Source organism: Capra hircus, chromosome 1 (assembly GCF_001704415.2).
Source record: "Capra hircus breed San Clemente chromosome 1, ASM170441v1, whole genome shotgun sequence".
NCBI lineage: Eukaryota > Metazoa > Chordata > Mammalia > Artiodactyla > Bovidae > Capra > Capra hircus.
Window position 1 is genome coordinate 53,010,423 of NC_030808.1, and position 20,238 is coordinate 53,030,660.

The following is a 20,238-nucleotide window of genomic DNA, read 5'->3' on the forward strand; positions in this document are numbered from 1 at the left end:
AATGTCTAGCATCACTTTTTTTTTTTTTGGTTCTTTTCCTTCACTGCTCGGCATTATCAGTCAGTGTCTTGAATACTCAAGAAAGAAGCTTGTTGTAGGGAGACCCAGGCAGTATACACAGTTCTTGTCCACATACTTTGGCTTTTTTTGGTGTATTGTCTTGAGTTTTGTACGCAAGCAGAAGGTGCTTGAATAAGAAAATCATAAACATTAATAGTAATCATGTTAGAGGTATTCCTTTATACTAACAGTGCTGTGCTGACTAGGAAGAGTCTAGTGTTGGGTCAGACCAGCTATCTCTGTGCTAATATTCCAACAAAGATTATAAAAGTAGCCAAACACAATGAATCCCTGTTCAGTTAAGGATCCTGAAATACGTAATTGTTGCTCATCAAAATAATTGTACATACCTAAAATTTTCTATTTCTTCATCTTTCTCTGAAAGCTTCCTTTCAAGTTCTGCTTTAGTTTCCGAGAGTTCAAGCTGCAAACGAAGAACCTTGCTTTCATTACGCTCCAGAGCTCCCTGAAATACACAATTAAAAAGCATTAAATGAAGCCTACTTTTGGACAAAAGTATTTTTTTCTCTAAACATATGTCACTAATGGAGCTCTCTTTAGAATTGCTAGGAATAGTCAAAGTTCAAATCAGGTCCCTGAAGACTGGAACAGGATGAGAGGCAAGTGATTACCTTTCTTTGTCATGTTACTTATAGCTCTGACATCCAGAGGGCTTTCAGCTATAGTTCAAGAACTAGAATCTCAAGCATTTTTTAAAAATTTTCAATCTTGTCTGTGACTACATTTCAATTTTTAAACTTATTATTCTAGACTTTTTTTAGTGGTTCCATCTTTAGGATGAATCAATAAAAGTATGAAAGCTAAAACAAGGAAGGTGATAACTCCTACTTGGAAACTTCAATTTTGAGCATCAAAGAGGGATAGAGAAAAAGTTGAAAGCATTTGGGGAGCAAGAAACAGGAGAATGCTCAAATAAAGGAAACTGGGGTGTACCTGACACATAATGCTTGGTGTGAGCCATTATCATCATAACTATTACTGTTACTTCAAATGGTTTGCTCTGACAGGCAGGGAGGGCTCCTGCTCCTTTGAATGTTAAATACAGGCAAGGCAATTACTTCCAGAAAGGTTATAAAGGTGTTTCAAGTTGAAAAGGGTAGGTCTGATTAAATTTGAAAGTCTGTTCCATAGATAAAATTTCATACAGAAGAAGAAACAAACAGAACACTTGGAGGTGACAGAGGAGGGTGTTTATAAAGGGGACAAGAGGTGACAACAATCTATTGGTCAGTTAACCACTGGCAGACAGTTCTGAGGGCAGAAGTCACTTTTGTAGCTTCTTCTGAGGAGTGCTTAGCACATAATATCAAAAGTGGAAAGTAAAACCAAGTAGCAGTTTCAAAATAAAAATAAGAAAGACGCTGGGAATTTAATATGGCTTAAAGCCTAGCTGCTGTTCTCATACTACTAACTTCAATATAGAAGAAAATTTTAAAAATGCTTGGACAGCAATTTCCTCTGCGGGAATGGTGCCTTTCCTTCCAAGGGAAACTGTCACCTCTAACCCTTTTGAATGCACTGAGAAAGTGAATCTTTGAAGGTGACCTGCAATAGTTTGAGATTTGTGACTTCAAAAATAATCTGATAATGTTTTTCATTAAGGCTCACCCAGAAAAATAAATAACCCAGTGTTACAAATACATGTCCAAGTTGATGAAGTATTCATGGATGCAGGTGAAGACAAAACTTGAGAAAATGTGAATAGAATATAATGCCATCTAGTGCTACTAACGGAGAAGGCAGTGGCACCCCACTCCAGTACTCTTGCCTGGAAAATCCCATGGATGGAGGAGCCTGGAAGGCTGCAGTCCATGGGGTCGCTAAGAATCTGACATGACTGAGCGACTTCACTTTCACTTTTTACTTTCATGCACTGGGGAAGGAAATGGCAACCCACTCCAGTGTTCTTGCCTGGAGAATCCCAGGGATGGGGGAGCCTGGGGGGCTGCCGTCTATGGGGTCGCAGAGTCGGACGTGACTGAAGTGACTTAGCAGCAGCAGCAGTGCTACTAAACGGTATGAACGCTGTGGCCTTAACCATCTCCCTTCATTGTGCCAGTCAATTTAATTAAAAAGACTTCTACATGTTATGTAAGACTAAAATTAACCTTGCCCAATCATAGCTCTCATTGGCTTCTCATGTTGCTTGAAATTTCTACTGCAAAATTTATTTTTGGAGGTTAAGGTAGTGGCTTTAGAAAGTTCCTAGCCAAGGTGGCTGGAGAACCAAAGGAAACAAGTAAATGAAACAAAGTTCAACTGCTTTAGGGGACACCACACTGCCAACTGAAAGGATTCTATATACAATGTAGATCTCAGAAAACAATTTGCGTAAAAAGGCAAGTGCTCTGTCAAGAGCCATCCAGTTGACACATCTGCCTGGCAGATTTCTTACAGAAATGTGATGGTGAGATAAACTGACACTGCTTGACATAGAGCAATCCTTTGGGGTCTCATTTTTTCATTACAGCACCTTTCAAAAGGCCTGTGCCTGAAACTGACTGCTATGCCTTTTTAAAACTGATTGTCTCTGTTGGAAGGTAACTGGATGAGACGTGCATTTTGAATGCTACCTGGTGCTTGGTCAAAGGGTGGGTCAAGAAAATGCAATTCAACTGTGAGAACAGAAGCTTTGTAGGCCTTAACTACTTAATGACCATGACAGGATAACTTCCTTCTAATTCAGCCTCTTTGGCAAAAAGGTTTTCTCGGAGGTCCTTTCAATTACTAGCTGGCACATGCCTAGGGATAAAGCCAGATATTCTTCCTGAACATTTAATCCATAACACTGAAAACACTCCTATCAAACAACCTTCACAAAGATGAGTTTTCAGCAACAAATGAGAACAAAGCAAATGAGAACATTGCTTTGAGTTCATTTTTGAAACTACTCAAAGTTTTTTTTGGGGAAAAAAAAAGGTTTTGACTGATTTCATTTAAAGAGAGAGTCAGGTATGAGGATATTTAGATATGAAACATCTAACAATATTTACTGAACTTCTCTTATACACCAGACAATGTTCTAGTCCAGTGCCTCTCAAATGTGAAGGTAAATATGAACCACTCAGGAATCTTGTTTAAATGCAGATTCTGATTCAACAGAGCTGGGGAGAGGGCTGAGAGTCTGAATTTCTAACAAGCTCCCCAGTGATGCCCATGCAACTGGTCCCCAGGCCACATTTAGAGCAGCAAGGGCCTAGGTACTGGGGAAAAGTCAGGGAACAAGATACACGCAGTTCCTGTTTTCCTTACAGTCAAGAGTCTTCATCACAATTGTTTATCCTGTTCTCTGAGCCTCAATTTCCTCATTTGCACAATGAGAACAACAGTCTGCTAGGGTGATTACATAAAATAGTGCATGCAAAGCACTTGGCATAGTTCCAAGCATGCAGTTAAGCCTTAAGTGTCACTGTGGTGGTGGTATTAGAATGCAGATCTTCCACACTGTCACAATGATAAAAGTCTTCTTTGCTCCCCAGAGGTAATACCTCAGCCTCTTCCAGTGCCATCTGAACTTCAGTCTTTTCTTGTTCAATCTGTTTCTTGACCTTTTCCATTTTACTTAAGTTCTTCTTTCCTTCTCTCACCTGATTTGTCAGATTAGAAATCTCCTCTGGGGAGGAAAGAAAGACAAAATTAGTGAAAGGAACCAGTCTCAGACCCATGCTATCAGGCACAACAGACTATTCTGGAAGGCCAGCTGGGACCCTGGTCATGCCATTCTTGGTAACTTGATGACAAGGCCACTGCTGGCACTATGGGATCTTTGTTTGAATTTGAAGAAAATGAATACCTTTTCAATATATTCTTTTAGAATCTGCCAGAAAGTTGTCGACAACCACTGGTGAGAACGGTGCTTCTTAGAATATTTGCATCAATCTGTGCAACTGTACATGCCAACCCACTTGTCACAGTCATACCAGATATTGCCTGGTGGGGCTCTAGGATATAGACCTGGAATCATTATTTCAGTGGAAGAGCTTAGCTATCAACACCAATAATGGTGGCTGTTGTATGATCGGTTGCAACACCAGGCTGGGAACTTACAGCGTGTCATTGTCTGCCAGGAGCCAGCGCATGAACCCTCTCATGAAAACAAGCCTTTGACAGAGCAAGGCATCCAGAAGTGATAAAACCTCCACCACCAGACACTGTTACTGTCAGTTCTGCCTTTTCATTAAGGAAGCCTCTGGAACCTAAGAGGAGCAGAGCAGGGCCAAGTGCTCTGGGAAAATTACCCACAGTCCAGAGGCAGTGGAAGGCGTTCAAGAGCCTGACTGCTTCTCTGGCTCTGAGGATACCTAGCTTAAGACGGGATGGGACAAGAAGTTTTAAGTTACAAAAATAAACCCAATAGACGATAATTCTCATGTGAATAACAGATTCTTGTCTGATATAGCCTGTCCAGAAGACAGGCTCCCAAGAGAAAACTCAAGGCAGTGATTCTCTTCTCTGACCACACCTTAGAATTACTTGCAGAGCTTCTGAAAAACACTTCTGCCCAAGCTCCACCCTAGACCAAGAGAGGTCTCCATTTGTATTTCTGGGAACTTACTAGAAATACAAATTCTCAATACAAATCCCCTCCTAGACTTACTGGATCAGAAACTCTGAGGGAGGGGCCCAGCCAACGGGGTTTTAACAAGCCCTCTGGGTGCTTCTGACACCATCAAAGTTTTCTAACTGTTCCAGCACCCCTCACAGGCCCAGTCAGTGAACTGATCCACGGACTGTATAGATCAACAGAGAAAGCAGGTTTTATTTATGTCTCCAATAGTAATGAATTTATTCCCAGGGCGCCTCAGGATTGTAACACATGTCACTGTTGGTGCTGCTATAAATTGGCAGCCCTCTTTGAAGGGCTGCTGGGAAGTATTTCAAAATTTAAAAATTCATTCCTTTAACCCAGCCATTTCATTTCTAGGACTTTATCCTACTGAAATATTTGTACATGTCCACAAATATATGTACAGGGATGTACAATATAGGATTATTTATAATTGTGGAAAACTGTATCTAAAATGACTAAGGTCTATTGAAATGTGTTAATTATCCTGATCATAAACACTCTGTTGCTAATAACAATCACGTGGTAGGCCTCCAGGTACAGGCCCAGTAGCAAAGCCCATAGTTAAGTATGTATGTGGCAGAATCAAGCTGGCTGGGCTGAAATCTCATATCAGCTACTTAGCAAATGTGAATTTGGCCAAGTTCTTAACCTTAAATGACTCAATCTAATTTGCATTTTACAGACAGAGAAACTAACTCATAAGATTGTTCTGAGACTTAATGAATACTTGTATAAAGAACAGTGCCTGGCACACAGGATGGGCTTTTGAAGTATTTGTTAAATGATAAAATATATTAATAAAATTTTAAAAGGTACAGAATAATCTGCAATTTAAGTAAAAAAAAAAAACAAAAAAACTTGTCTGCATATGTCCATGGAAAATCTTGGTAAGGCTAGAGATATAAAGAAATTCTTAATAGGCTTACTTTACTGTGGGGAATTGGGGCTGAAGGTAGGAATGTAGTCTTATTTTTAGAACTAATTTAATGAAAATAGTATCTGTCGTTAAAAAAATAAATCCAAAGGAAGTATTACAAATGGCAAAGTTAAGACCCGAGCAGGGCTGTGAAAATGCTGAGCCGTCTATGCCGGAGGCGGCAGCCAATTCCTGGGCGAGTGCACTTCCGGTGCCCCGCTGGCTTCTCAGCACAATGTACCTTTCAGGTGCTTATTCTCCCTCCGCAGGGCCTCCTGGCTCATGGTGCTCTCCTCGTAGCTGTGCCTGAGCTCCAGGAGCTGGATGCTGAGGGCGCGGGCCTCCTTTTTTGAGGCATCCAGCATTGCCTGGGACTCCTCGTGCTTCTGCCTCCAGTCGTCCAGGCACTTGTCAAAATGCTGCTGCTTCTGGTTGAGCGCGGCAGCCGCAGACCGCGCCTGCCCGAGATCAGACAGGGTGTCCCCGAGCTCCAGCTGCAGTCGGAGCCTGGCCCTCTCCAGGGAGGCGTTTCTGGCATTGGCCACCCCCATGGCTTCGGCAGCCTCCTGCAACCGAAGTGCCAGCTTCTTCCTGAGAAGAGGAGACCCAAAGGGCAAGTGAAGCCACAACTCTCATCCAGTGTGTCCTTATTAAACACAGCACTGCGGTACAAATAGGGGAGCCCCCAAGGGTGGTTTCATAGTATGAAGGGAAGTAACTTGTGTCTGAAAAAGACCTCCGTGTGCTGTAGAACCCAGATGCCTGCTGACCACCGCTCTCTGGCTCCTGTGTCCACAGGTCCTTTATGTTCCTCCATCCTTTGGCTCTCCCTGGTGGCTCAGATGGTAAAGCGTCTGTCTGCAATGCGGGAGACTCGGGTTTGAGCCCTGGGTTGGGAAGATCCCCTGGAGAAGGAAATGGCAATCCACTCCAGTACTATTGCCTGGAAAATCCCATGGACAGAGGAGCCTGGTAGGCTACAGTCTATGGGGTCACAAAGAGTCGGACACGACTGAGCGACTTCACTTCACTTTCACCCTTTGGCAACCTGGACTTGAGACTCAGAATCTCTGAATCCTTGTAAGTATCTGCCTCCCTTGAACCTTAAATAAGCAATACAGACATTATCCAGAACAGGAAACGGGAATAAGAGGAAGATGGTACTGAATGCCCAGCAGTAAGCAATTGTTAAAAGTTTCGTGCACATCTAGTCTCTAAAGAGTTCCTTGGCTACCTTGCTTGCAAAGAGCCTTCTTCAGCTCGCTCCTGCTTACTGCCTCCTCCTCTCATCGTGTGACTTTTAAACATGCCCAGATTCTCTCTTCTCTGAATTTCTTCTCCAACTGGGCTCCTCTTCCCCACTGTGTATACCCACATCCATCCCAGCAGTATGCTCACTTCTCAGGCCCCGCTGCTATTAGGGGCACTTTAGCCTCTGTCTATCCTCCCTTCAGCATACGCTGAGATGGAGCAGCTTATTAAAATGCTTCCCTTCCACCACACTTACAATGCAGTGCTCTTATGCTCCCTAATGGATGCAATGTGTTCTCTTGTTCACATCTCCTGCAGGGACACTGGTAGTTCCATTCTTACTCATTCATCACACCTCTTACATGAAAGGTACTGTATGTACCAAAGCTTTTTCCAATCTACTGTTATTAAACAGAAAATGGTCCTCAGGAAGTAATATGTGCCACATAACTAACCCAAAAGAGCAATGTGGTCATAAAGCCCCCTTTAGGTAGAATCCTGTAAAAACCAATCCATGCTCAGTGTCCGGGAAGAACCTGGGCTCCAACAACTACTCCTTGCTCACTGGCTTTCTAGCCGTAGTTACTTCATGTCTTTGCTTCATTCTTCTTAACTGTTAAGAAAAGACTCTGATGTACTGCATGGTGACTATTGTTGATAATATTGTATTATATATGTGAGAGTTGCTATGAGAATAGAGCTTTAAATTTCTCACCGTAACAACAACAACAACAAAATGGTAATTCTGTGGGGTAAAGGAGGTATTAACCAACCATACTGTGGTAAAGATTTCACAATATGTGCATATTTCAAATTATTATATTGTACACCTTAAGTGTACACCCTACACCATGGCATATGTTAATCATATTTCTATAAAGCTGGATAAAAAATAGGAGATTCTGATGTTCTATCCTGCCTAAAACAAGAATCTTGTAAAATAATTACACATATGTTAACTACTTTGGAAATGCTTAACTGGAACCAGAAAATAGGAATTTTCCTTTGGGTGACCAACTGCTGAGGGACTGAGGGGTTGTACCAGGACAAAGGGCTATCAGGGCTCAAATCAGGCAAATCCAGGGCAAACTGGACAACTGATCACCTTCATTTGACTGATAATGTTTTTCTACATTTACTGCCAACTGCCATTTTGGTCTTTAACTTGCCAACCATAAGCACCTACATGGTTGCCTAGAATATGCAAGAAGATGTGGGAGAAGAAGAAATCAAATCCCTCTCCTCGGGGAAACTCAGAGCTCAGAGGCACTAAACGGGCTCATGGGGGAGCTTGATTCCACTAAACTAACTCATCGTGTGAACCCAAGCCTGGAAATCTAAGCAGACAGATCTTCAACTTTCCAATTTAAAACAAAAAAATACAATCCTAAATTTTTTTGTAATTCCACCTCCCTGAGGGGATTTAGAGGCAAAGCATAATAGAGACAATGCTTTATTTATTTGATGTTTAAGTTTAAAGCAAAAAAAAAAAGTCTTCAGATATAATCACATTTGCCATTTCTCTCTAGTTGTCATCGACTATAAGACCATGATTTGTTAGTTCAAACAAATCTATGTGGTCATAAGTAACCCACATACTTTCTCTCTTTTCTGTCTCTCTCTCAGAAACCTTCAAACAGAATGACTGGTAGACACTTTCACTGGAATTCTTCAATTAGGAAAAAAAAAAACTTTAGAAGTAAATGCCATATTTTGGATATGAGGAGCTGTTTCAGTTCAAGGCCCCACTTTTCTGTGGTCCTGAGTTTTTAACACATTTTCCATGGGTATTTTTAGTATCTGTCATCACAAAGCCCTTTTAAAGTTATTGTGGCTACAGAGACAGATCTCTTGGTATCCCCCCTTTAGGGAGAGAACACAGCAGCTGTTCAGCACATGTACAACAATGTCTTTCAAAGATTTAGGTGAAGAACTAAAAAATAATATATTTGGTTGATACTAAAGAGAAACGTATTGATCTGCTCTGGATTTTTGCCAAGCTACCAAGCCAGGGACATACTATTTTGAGTCAACTTTTAATGCTGGTTTGACACTGTTTCTCAAAGACAGACAGTTCTTTGACCTCTGAGCAAAAAGCTTTAGAACTACATCCTGGGACTAAGTCTTAATTCATGTAGGCCCCAAACTTCTGTAGTTCCCGGAAGAACTTCTAAAGCCTTTGTGTAGTGTTGGCTATAAAACCCATGTCCTAACCTTAGAGGTGGCCCAAAGGCGATTTCTTTTCAAAGGACACTTTGTCCCATAGACAGGATGACAGATCCTAACACATTTCCAGCTGCCCCTGTCCATCTTCACAGACGACTTTGTAGTCTACAAGTTGTAGATCAGAGACATTTTTTGATAACTTTAATGTGTGGAGATGTTTACAGACATGGACTCCATTATTCTGGTGTTCCAAATGTAACCCAGGATTTTACATGTTAGCCTGTTTTCAGACCATAGCTCAGTTACATCTGTGAAGACTTCTATCTCTAGAAAGAACCTCCTTTCCCCCCAGGATTTCTCTCTAATGTTTGTCACTCTGTATTATAATATTAATTTTTGAACCTTTCTAGAGTATGTGCTTCTTGCCAGTGGTGGCTGTTTCAGCTTTGGTCTTGGGCTTATTCACATAGTTGGTGAGGACTTACTAAGTGCACATGTGAATCCTTGAAGACAAAGCCACTATTCTCAGAGTCCTCTGCATAACTAACTCCAGGGTCAGGGTAGCCCTGTCCCACTCACTTGGCATCCTCCAAGTCCTCAGCACGCTGGATGGTGTCATCCTCGTACTTGGTCCTCCACTTCACCATTTCAGCATTGCCTTTGAGCAGGGCCTGCAGCAGCTCAGCCTTGGCCGCTTGCTCTTCCTCGTACTGCTCTCGTAGAAGGTCACAATCACGCTTGGCCGACTTCACAGCCTGGGCCAGGGCACTCTGTGACTGCAGAGGACACACACAGGTATAAAAAGGCACCACCGCCATTAATGATGAAAGCTTTAGAGGTGACATCATCTTTTTTAGATAAGGTTAATAACCACCTGCCACAAATGCAAGCTGAACCTGAACCTAGTTAGTTAATACTTGGGAGAGAATTTGGGACAAGAAGAGAAAGGAGAGAGTATCTAATTGCTGCCATTAAAACAAGGAAGAGAGTTCTATTTAGGGAAATGCCAGCCTGACAATGTGGGCTTCAATAATAGACGGGCCTGGAGTTCTAGAAATAGAGCAGCATGCAAAGGTAGTAAGAACACTCACTATCACTTAGGTAGTAAGATTTCTATTTAGCAATATACAAGACACTGGTCTTGTTTGGACTAGAAAGGACCACTGAGTTTAGTCTAGACTTTTCATTCCATTGATAAAGAAAACAAAATCTTTAATTTAACATGCAAATCTCTAAAATATTTATTACTTTAAAACAGTGCTATCCAATAGAAGTTTCCACAGTGATGAAAATATTCTCTCTCTATATATATATATAGTCCAATATGGTAACCACTAGGCATGTGGCTGCTAAACATTCAAAATGTGCCCAACTGAATTTCAATTTTATTTAATTCTAATTAATATCAATTTAAATTCAGGTAGCCACCTGTAGCATAGTAGTGGCTTCTGTATTTATTGGACTGTAGAGCTAATAATTATTTGTCACTTAAGCATGGTTTGATTAACCTAGCAACATCATTCCCACGAGATAACCTAGTCTAGTGGGAAGAAGCAGGGTCTCTGCCAGTCCGCATGGGTCCTTAATACAAGTTAGGAAAAAACCTCTTCTCAGATAGATGCAGCTCTGAAAGCACAAGGCTTGATTAATGGCAGCCTCAGGCAGATACCTAGGGGCTATGAATGAGGAGCAATAATATTAATATATAGTTCCTTGGTGGCTCAGACAGTAAAGAATCTGCCTGCAATGTGGGAGAGCCGGGTTCAATCCCTGGGTCAGGAAGATTCCCTGGAGAAGGGAATGGCAACCCACTGTAGTGGTTTTGTCTGGGAAATCCCATGGACAGAGAAGCCTGGCAGGCTATAGTCCTTGGGGTCACAAAGAGTCAGACACGACTGAGCAACTAACACTGAGAAGGACACAGGGACTGGAATCTTGGAAACTTGACTTCAAATTGTGATCCTTCCTCTCATTTAATATATATTTAGTGAACACCTGTTCTAAGCAATAGTGTTAACCAAAGTAAATAAAATGGAGACAAAGCCTTTGTCCAAAGAACCTAAATGGAGGAGGATATATGAAAACAAGTATGTACAAAAATTAATAAATAAAATTGCTGACAGCACTGAGATCATAAAACAGACTGACATGAGGACACATGTTTGGATTCTTCTCCTCATCCCCCAAAGGCCTCCAAGAAGGGCCTTCAAACAGTAGGAATAGTCCTAATGATGCCGGCTTATTTAAGAGGCAGTGAGGCAGCCAGGGTGATTAGAAGTGAGTAAATGCAAGATGCAGCTATAGGAGGTAGGGTCACAGAAGGAGGCTTGGACTGAGAAAGGGGGGCTGGTATGCCAGTTGGAAGCCTGGCATACCAGAGAAGTCAGCCAGAGAGATCTTCTAAACCGTAAATCTAGTCATATCAGAACCTGCTAAACTTCCTACAGTCTACTATTAGCTACATGACCTTGGATGAGTTATTTGTCTTCTCACAGCCTTGGTGACTTCATGTAAAAAAAAAAAAAAAACTAATTCTACCAGTTTCATATGACTTAACATCTGAAGGTTCAGATGGCATGAAAGAAGCATCCAGCATGATGTCTGAAGCATGAATCATGGTAGTAATTTTTAAATGGACATATAATATAGAAAATAAGGAGAATGTGGGGGATAAAAGAAAACATTTAAAAAGAGAAGTCTGCAGAGTCAATGACTTTTACCCTTGGACTAGATGCCTTTGAAGTGAGATTATATACAAATGAAGTCCTTTGGGGTCTTAGAAGATGCCTTGAATATGAAATAAGAATAGACTTGAATACCAGGGCTCAAAGAATCCATCTCTCATTTTAGTCACTATGCTTTAACATTAAAGAATCACATTCACCAAGGTCACCTACTAGCAACATTATATATTCTCTTGGGAAGAAATAACTAATATCTATAATTCATTTGACAATTTAAAAGTAATATTGAATGAATCCAGTCCCATTCATTTTATTCTGGTCTTTTAATTAATTCCACTTCTTTGAGCAATTCAGAATCAAAAATCCATAAAGAACTTTGCTGACGTTCTGTTCAAGTAATAATGCAAAAGGGAAACACATACTTTCCTTGCTCTAAATCTGACAAACTAGAAGAGCAATTTGAATTACTGAGGATGATCCTTCAGTGGTCAGAGTCCTTTTCAGCATATCCAAGATCCAACAGGTCTTTTTCCCCTTAACTTCTAGAGCACTTACTCTTCTTCTTTTATATAAGAAGATATTCAAGCCAACCTAGCAAGCCCTATTAAAAAAAAAATACAGTGAAATGCCTGGTGAGAAATAATAGATGCCTTACTTTGGTTTCTTCTGCCAGTTGCCCTTTCAGGTCTTGAATCTGCAGAGTGAAGATACTCTTTTCCCTGGAAAGTTGGTTTATCAGAGCTTCCTTTTCTTCCAGCCTTTTTCGGAACTCACCTACAAAAAGATTTCAAAAAATAAGTTAATCATGGTCTTTTTTCTCACCTACTCCCTTTCCCACTTAACTTACTGAGTTTAAAAGCAACTAATATGATCTATATATATTTTATATTTAAAAGAGTACAAGAGTCCTTACCAGCAAATCATGACAATGATCCTTTCCAGAACTCACAAGAGAGCCCTCAAAAAGAACTAATTTTTGGTAATAAGCATGACTAGATAATATAATATTCAGTTGGGCAAAAAGCTTGTGCGCGTTTTTCTGTAAGATGTTCTAGAAAAACTTGAATGAACTTTTCGACCAACCCAACATTCAGTTCAGATCAGTTGCTCAGTCATGTCCGACTCTTTGCGACTCCATGACTGCAGCACACCAGGCCTTCCTGTCCATCACCAACACCCAGAGTCCATCCAAACCCATGTCCATCAAGTTGGTGATGCCATCCAGCCATCTCATCCTCTGTCGTCCCCTTCTCCTCCTGCTCTCAATCTTTCCCAGCATCAGGGTCTTTTCAAATGAGTCTGCTCTTCACATCAGGTGGCCAAAGTGTTGGAGTTTCAGCTTCAATATCACTAATACCATTGAACACCCAGGACTGATCTCCTTTAGGATAGACTGGTTGGATCTCCTTGCAGTCCAAGGGACTCTCAAGAGTCTTCTCCGACACCACAGTTCAAAAGCATCAATTCTTCAGTGCTCAGCTTTCTTCACAGTCCAACTCTCATATCCATACATGACTACTGGAAAACCATAGCCTTGACTAGATGTACCTTTGTTGGTAAAGTGATGTCTCTGCTTTTTAATATGCTGTCTAGGTTGGTCAAAACTTTCCTTCCAGTTCAGTTCAGTTCAGACACACAGTCATGTCCGACTCTTTGCGACCCCATGAATCGCAGCATGCCAGGCCTCCCTGTCCATCACCAACTCCCGGAGTTCACTCAGACTCATGTCCATTGAGTCAGTGATGCCATCCAGCCATCTCATCCTCGGTCATCCCCTTCTCCTTCTGCCCCCAATCCCTCCCAGCATCAGAGTCTTTTCCAATGAGTCAACTCTTCACATGAGGTGGCCAAAGTATTGGAGTTTCAGCTTCAGCATCATTTCCTCCAAAGAAATCCCAGGGCTGATCTCCTTCAGAATGGACTGGTTGGATCTCCAAGGAGTAAGCATCTTTTAATTTCATGGCTGCAATCACCATCTTCAGTGATTTTGGAGCCCAGAAAAATAAAGTCTGACAGTGTTTCCACTGTTTCCTCATCTATTTCCCATGAAGTGATGGGACCAGATGCCATGATCTTACTTTTCTGAATGTTGAGTTTTAAGCCAACTTTTTCACTGTCCTCTTTCATCAAGAGGCTCTTTAGTGCTTCTTCACTTTCTTCCATAAGGGTAGTGTCATCTGCATTTCTGAGGTTATTGATATTTCTCCCGGCAATCTTGATTCCAGCTTGAGCTTCCTCCAGCCCAGCGTTTCTCATGATGTACTCTGCATATAAGTTAAATAAGCAGGGTGACAATATACAGCCTTGATGTACTTCTTTTCCTATTTGGAACCAGTCTGTTGTTCCATGTCCAGTTCTAATTGTTGCTTCCTGACCTGCATACAGGTTTCTCAGGAGGCAGTTCAGGTTGTCTGATATTCCCATATCTTTCAGAATTATCCACAGTTTATTGTGATCCATGCAGTCAAAGGCTTTGGCATAGTCAATAAACTAGAAATAGATGTTTTTTTTTCTGGAATTCCCTTGCTTTTTCGATGATCCAGCGGATGCTGGCAATTTGATCTCTGGTTCCTCTGCCTTTTCTAAAACCAGCCTGAACATCTGGAAGTTCACAGTTCATGTATTGCTGAAGCCTGGCTTGGAGAATTTTAAGCATTGCTTTACTAGTGTGTGAGATGAGTAGGTATCATTTATTGAGAATCTTCCACAGAGTAAGTATTTTATGTATATTATCCAGTTTAATTCTCATAACTATTTGATAATGTAGGTATTATATTACCCATTTTTCAGAAGGGAAAAAACAGCCGCCTACTTAAATGTGATTGAGACACAAATCTGCACAGCTAGTAACCAATGGATGTAGAGTCAAATTAAGCTTTTAATCCTGAAGAACACATTCTTTCTTCTGTGGCATGCTCTCTTGTTTATTATGCGTGATTCTACAAATCTCTGGCCATATAATTTTTAGATAATTACAACTTCTTTGCCTCATTTGTAAATTGAGGATAACAATAAAAGATTGTTAGTGAAAATTAATTGAGTGTGAATGTACTTTGTAGACTGAATTGCTAAATAAAGACTAGAAATTTTCATTAAAGAGTAGAGAATGTGATCAAGAGATGGGTAGATTTTATTTCACTCTAGTCTACCTTCCCAGCTTAGCTTATTTCTTTCATAATAGGTGAGAAATGACTTGGTTATTAGAAATGGCACTAAAGCAGAACCAATCCTCAACAAAAAATGTTAATTCTATTATGTAATTAGTCCAACAACAAAAGCTCCAAATATTTACGACTCCCACTCCTCTTGATACAAAGAAGTCCTAAAACTCTCAGCATTATAAGAAAGCCTCTGTTTGGGTTAAAACTGCAATTGCCAAATTTTTTAGTCTTAGGAACACTTTATACACTTAAAAATCACTGAGGACCCCACAGAGGTATTGTGTATATGGATTTTATGTTAACAGTGTATTTGAAATTAAAAGAGAAATTTAAGATACGTATTTACTCATTTTAAAATAATAAAAATCTTAAAGACATGTTAACAGAAGTAACAGTTTTTAGAGGCAAAGCTATATATTCCAAAACAAACAAAAAATTAGTGAGAAAAATCAGCTTATTTTACATTTTAAAAAACTCTCTGGCTTAATAAAAGTGAGTTGGTTGAGGAATCCAACTGTTCTGGTTGAAGCATATGAAGAAATCCAGCCTCTCAGATATAAGTTGCTAGAAAAGGGAGATGTATTTTGATAGTTTTTTCAGATAATTGTGATTCTTGTTTGATGCTATACCAAAACTCAACAAATAGAAGTTTCCTAAGGGTTAATGGTATAAACCAAACAAATGAAATTTTTTATTCTGTTCCATTAAAATTCATGGACTGGTCTTAAACTTTGAATGGATCTTTTACGCATACATCATTTTTCAGCACCAAGTAGTGGTGAGTTGAAAAATATATGTTTACTCAATTATGCAGATTTTTCAAATGTTAACACATTTCATCACACAATAAAAAAAAAATCATACTTGTTAACATCACTACTTATCTTATTAAAAAAAAACCTTTAAGGTTCAGATCAAGATGGAGCAGAAGGAAAATCCTGAGCTCACCTCCTCCCACAGATACACCAAACTACAACTAAATATAGAACAACTATCTCTGAGAATGACCTAAAGACTAGCAGAACAGATTTTCTATAACTGAGAATATAAAGAAAAGGCCATATGGGGAAGGGGAAGAGGGCAGAGACATGGTCTAGTCAGAACATGCACCCCCACTAAGGCCACTAATAAGTGAGAGGGATATCACAACTATTGAGGTCCCCACTAGGGAGTGAGGGTCCAAGCCCCTCATCAGGCTCCCCAGCCCAGTGTACTTGCATGGGGAAGACAAACTTCCATGATTTCTGGCTGTGCAAATCAGCAGGGCTTAGGGCGGGGAAAGCCAAAAGGCAGTGGGAAACTGAAACACTGCTCATGTACAGACTCGCTCCAGGTCTCAATGCAGAGGCAACAGCCTGAAAAACACCTGAGTCATGAAGAAGGAGATGGCCAGTATTGACTACTATTAGGATGTAGGAGGGCAGGATCTGGCAGAACTTTCCCCAGGGGCAGAAGCACTTGTGGTCACATTTTTATTCATTTATTTATTAACTCTTCTACCACCTAGCTGGCCCAGAGCTGGTGGGCACCATTTCTGTTACTTTCAATCAACCTGGCTAACAGGGTATACTTCCACCCCAACATTCCCCTGAGGATCAGCACACCCCTCAAAAGCCACTCCATGACTGCCCCACCAAACAAGGTGGCATGAGCTGCACCAATGCCCTTCCAAAGTGGCTCTTACACCAAATGACCTGGTGGGACATCTTGGCCAGCATCAGCACTCCTTTCAAAGGAGCTCCCACTTGGGGGTTAGCTCCATCCACAGCACATCTACAGCAGTCACAACCAAGCGATGCAGCCAGCCAGGTCTGGTACCAGCTCCTCCAACTAGTGTGCCCACAGCAGTTGTGGCCCAACCACAGTAAGAGAGTGAACACAGCCCAAAGAGGGAAAACCTCAGTAACAAGTGGCTCTGGTGACCATGGGAATTGTGCCACTAAGCCCCACAGAAACCTTCCACATAAGGTCACTCTTTCAGGACTGGGATATGGAGCTGATCTACCTAATACATAGAAGCAAACACACAGAGTTAGGCAAAATGAGGAAAAAAAGGAATACTTTCTAAATGAAAGGACAAAACAAAACTCTAGAAAAAGAACTAAATAAAATGGAGCTAAGCAATATATAAGAAAATAATTCAAAGTAATACTCATAAAGATACTTACTAAACTCAGGAAAAGACTGAATGAACTCAGCGTGAGAACTTCAACAAAAATATAAAAAAGAACCAGTCAGAACCAAAGATTATAATAACTGATATGAAAGTACACACTAAGAGAATCAACAACAGATTAAAAGATGCAGAGGAACGCATGTAAGAATTAAAGATTTTAAAATTTAAAAAAAAAAAAATTAAAAAAAAAAAAAGATGCAGAACAGATCAGCAGTCTGGAAGATGAGGAACTGGAAATCATCCAATGAGAACAGGAAAAAAGAAATAAGAATTTTTAACAGAGATTAGTTTAAGGGACCTCTGGGACATCAGGCATACTACCATTAGCATTAGAGAGGTCCCAGAAGGAGAAGTGGAGAAGGCAATGGCACCCCACTCCAGTACTCTTGCCTGGAAAATCCCATGGATGGAGGAGCCTGGTGGGCTGCAGTCCATGGGGTCGCTATGAGTCTGACACGACTGAGTGACTTTAATTTCACTTTTCACTTTCATGCATTGGAGAAGGAAATGGCAGCCCACTCCAGTGTTCTTGCCTGGAGAATCCCAGGGAGGGGGGAGCCTGGTGGGCTGCCGTCTATGGGGTCGCACAGAGTCGGACACGACTGAAGCGACTTAGCAGCAGTAGCAGCAGAAGGAGGAGAGAGAGACAGAGAACATCATAAATATCATCTATGACAAAACTACAGCTAACCTGATACTCAATGGTCAGACCTCTCAAAGATCAGAATCAAGACAAGGAGGTCTGTTTTTGCCACTTTTAGTCAACACAGTACTAGAAGTCCTAGCCACAGCAATTACAAAGAAAAAGGGTTTAAAGACATTTAAATAGGAAAGGGCAGAAAAAACTCACTATTTGCAGATGATGTGATACTATACATAGAAAACCCTAAAGCCTCCATCAAAAAACTATCAGATCTAATAAATGAATTCAATAAAGTTGCAAAATGCAAAATCAATATACAGAATCAGATACATTTCTGTACACTAATAACAAACCATCAGGAAAAGAAATGAAGAAAACAATTTCATTTACAATTACATCAAAAAGTATAAAATACCTAGGATTAAATGTAACCAAGAGGTTAAAAGACCTGTTCTTGGAAGACTATAAGAAATTGAGGGAAGAAATTAAAGATACAAGTAAATGGAAAGATACTCTATGTTCATAGACTGGAAGAATTAATATCATTAAAAAATATTACTACTGAAAGAAATCTACAGATTCAATGTAACCCTTATCAAAAATGTTCTCAAAACTAGAACAGATAACCCTAAAATTTGCATAGAACCACAGAAGTCCCAGAAAAGCCAAAGCAATCATGAGAAAGAAGAACAAAGATGGAGGTATCACACAACCTGATTTCAAACTATACTACAAAGTTATAGCAATGAAAACTATGATATTGGCATAAAAAATAGACACATAGATCAATGGAATGGAATGGAATACTACTCAGCCATGAAAAATGAAATTATGTCATTAGCATTAACATGGATGAACCTAGAGGGTATAATGTTATCAGACACGGAAACACAAAGACAAATAACATATTATTTCACTTACATGTGGAATCTTAAAAAAAAAAAAGAACAAACAAAACAATATAGAAACAGACTCACAGACACAGAGAACAAACTGGTAGCTGCCAGAGGGGGAGGGGATGGAGGAGTTAAGTGAAATAGGTTAAGGGGATTAAGAGGTATGGACTTCTTATTTTAGTTATAAAATATGGGGCTATGATGTATAACATAAGGGTTACAGTCAATGGTATTGAAATAATCTTGTATGTTAACAGATGGTTATTAGGCTTATTGTGTTGATCAATTTGTAATACAGAGAAATGCTGAATCACTATATTATATACCTGAAACTAATACTATACACAATTAAAAAAAGGGGGGGAGGGGAGTCTTCAAGAATTGAGAGCCATCAAGCTCATTATGGCATATACATGTTTTCTAAAATCTAATTTTTACCTAAAAGCTCCACTTTTATTATTGGCAACAAATATTGTCAGTAGTTTTCCTTAGAGTGACAGGCTCACTTTGTTCATTTTTGCAAAAATATCTGCCAAATATCTAAGACTGAATAAGCATAGTTTGTCAAATATTCTTTCAAGTAAATACGACTCTTCCTGAAAAATTGCTAGTTTAGCTCAGAACTTAAACAATCACACATCCTACTTTAGTATGAAACAGAAGTGCTTTATGCACACTTTCTGTTACACAGAATATTAAAAAGATTATACTTGAGGTTCATATATAATTAATTTTTTACTGTTTCATTAAGACATTCTTAAGTAAAACTGACTCTTTTTTAAACTTTTGAGTATATACCAGCAAATACAATGATTAATACTACAGCATGGTGCCACTGCCTTGGTTTGTGATAAGGCTCCAGCAGTTTCAATCATCATTGCTTTTGCACCATGTAGAACAGCAGCAAAAGAACTGAAAGAGCAAACAGCATCTCAGCACTGCATGAAAGAGCCCTAACCTCTCACTTAGTTCCCCTGAAAGAGCCTTGATGATTGCTGGGGTTCCAGGGACCAAACTTTAAGAAACTCTAGGTCACACACCATATTTAAAAGTATTCTGAGGAAATGGCAATCCATTAAGGGACTGAGACTAACATAACACATATTTTACAGATCTAGGATCCACTTAACATGGCTTAACTGATCACATCTACTATTGGTCTCCTTTGAAAGCAGACTATAATCAGTGGACAGGACAGGGCATGAGAAAGAAACTTTGGTAACAGCAGCTAAAAAGAAAAAAAGCAGCAAAAATCTGGACCATCGTCCTAGTGAGAGGAGGGGAGGTTTGGATAGCTATATACTTAAAATTTAATCCGTACACGAGCCAAAAGGTAAAGCCGAGAATAAAGGAGGACATAAAATGCCCTGCATCCTAAGCAGAATTATCATCTCAGATCCAATTTCATTTCACTTACCCACCAATTTCCTCATCAAAAAAGTGAATAGAAAATTAATACCAATAAGTAGAGGGAGGTAGGCAATGCCTGTCAAACAAATTGTACATAGCACTTCCTTCAGAGCAGACATATAGTCATTCTGCAGCTTAGCCTCCAGACTGCACGGTCCCCACACAGACTATATCCTAAATGGCACCAAGATCAAATTAGGGGTTTTGTATTGAGGCCAGGTGTCACACACCCTGTCATCAGCATGAGAAGAGTCCTACTTAGTGTCGCTGCTAGAATGTAAAAC

The 20,238-nt window shown here is 40.1% G+C and overlaps 1 protein-coding gene across 1 annotated transcript in view; it reads right to left on the reverse strand.

Annotated features, from left to right (window-relative positions):
• The window catches only part of MYH15 (myosin heavy chain 15), a 139,306-nt gene that overhangs the window by 24,555 nt on the left and 94,513 nt on the right, over window positions 1-20,238 (reverse strand). Inside the window, exons 28-32 of the mRNA XM_018050029.1 lie at window positions 12,324-12,442; window positions 9,564-9,760; window positions 5,809-6,158; window positions 3,570-3,694; window positions 411-526 (exon numbers count right to left, since the gene is read on the reverse strand). Coding sequence (XP_017905518.1) covers window positions 411-526; window positions 3,570-3,694; window positions 5,809-6,158; window positions 9,564-9,760; window positions 12,324-12,442 — 907 coding nt within the window. The remainder of the gene's footprint in view (window positions 1-410; window positions 527-3,569; window positions 3,695-5,808; window positions 6,159-9,563; window positions 9,761-12,323; window positions 12,443-20,238) is intronic.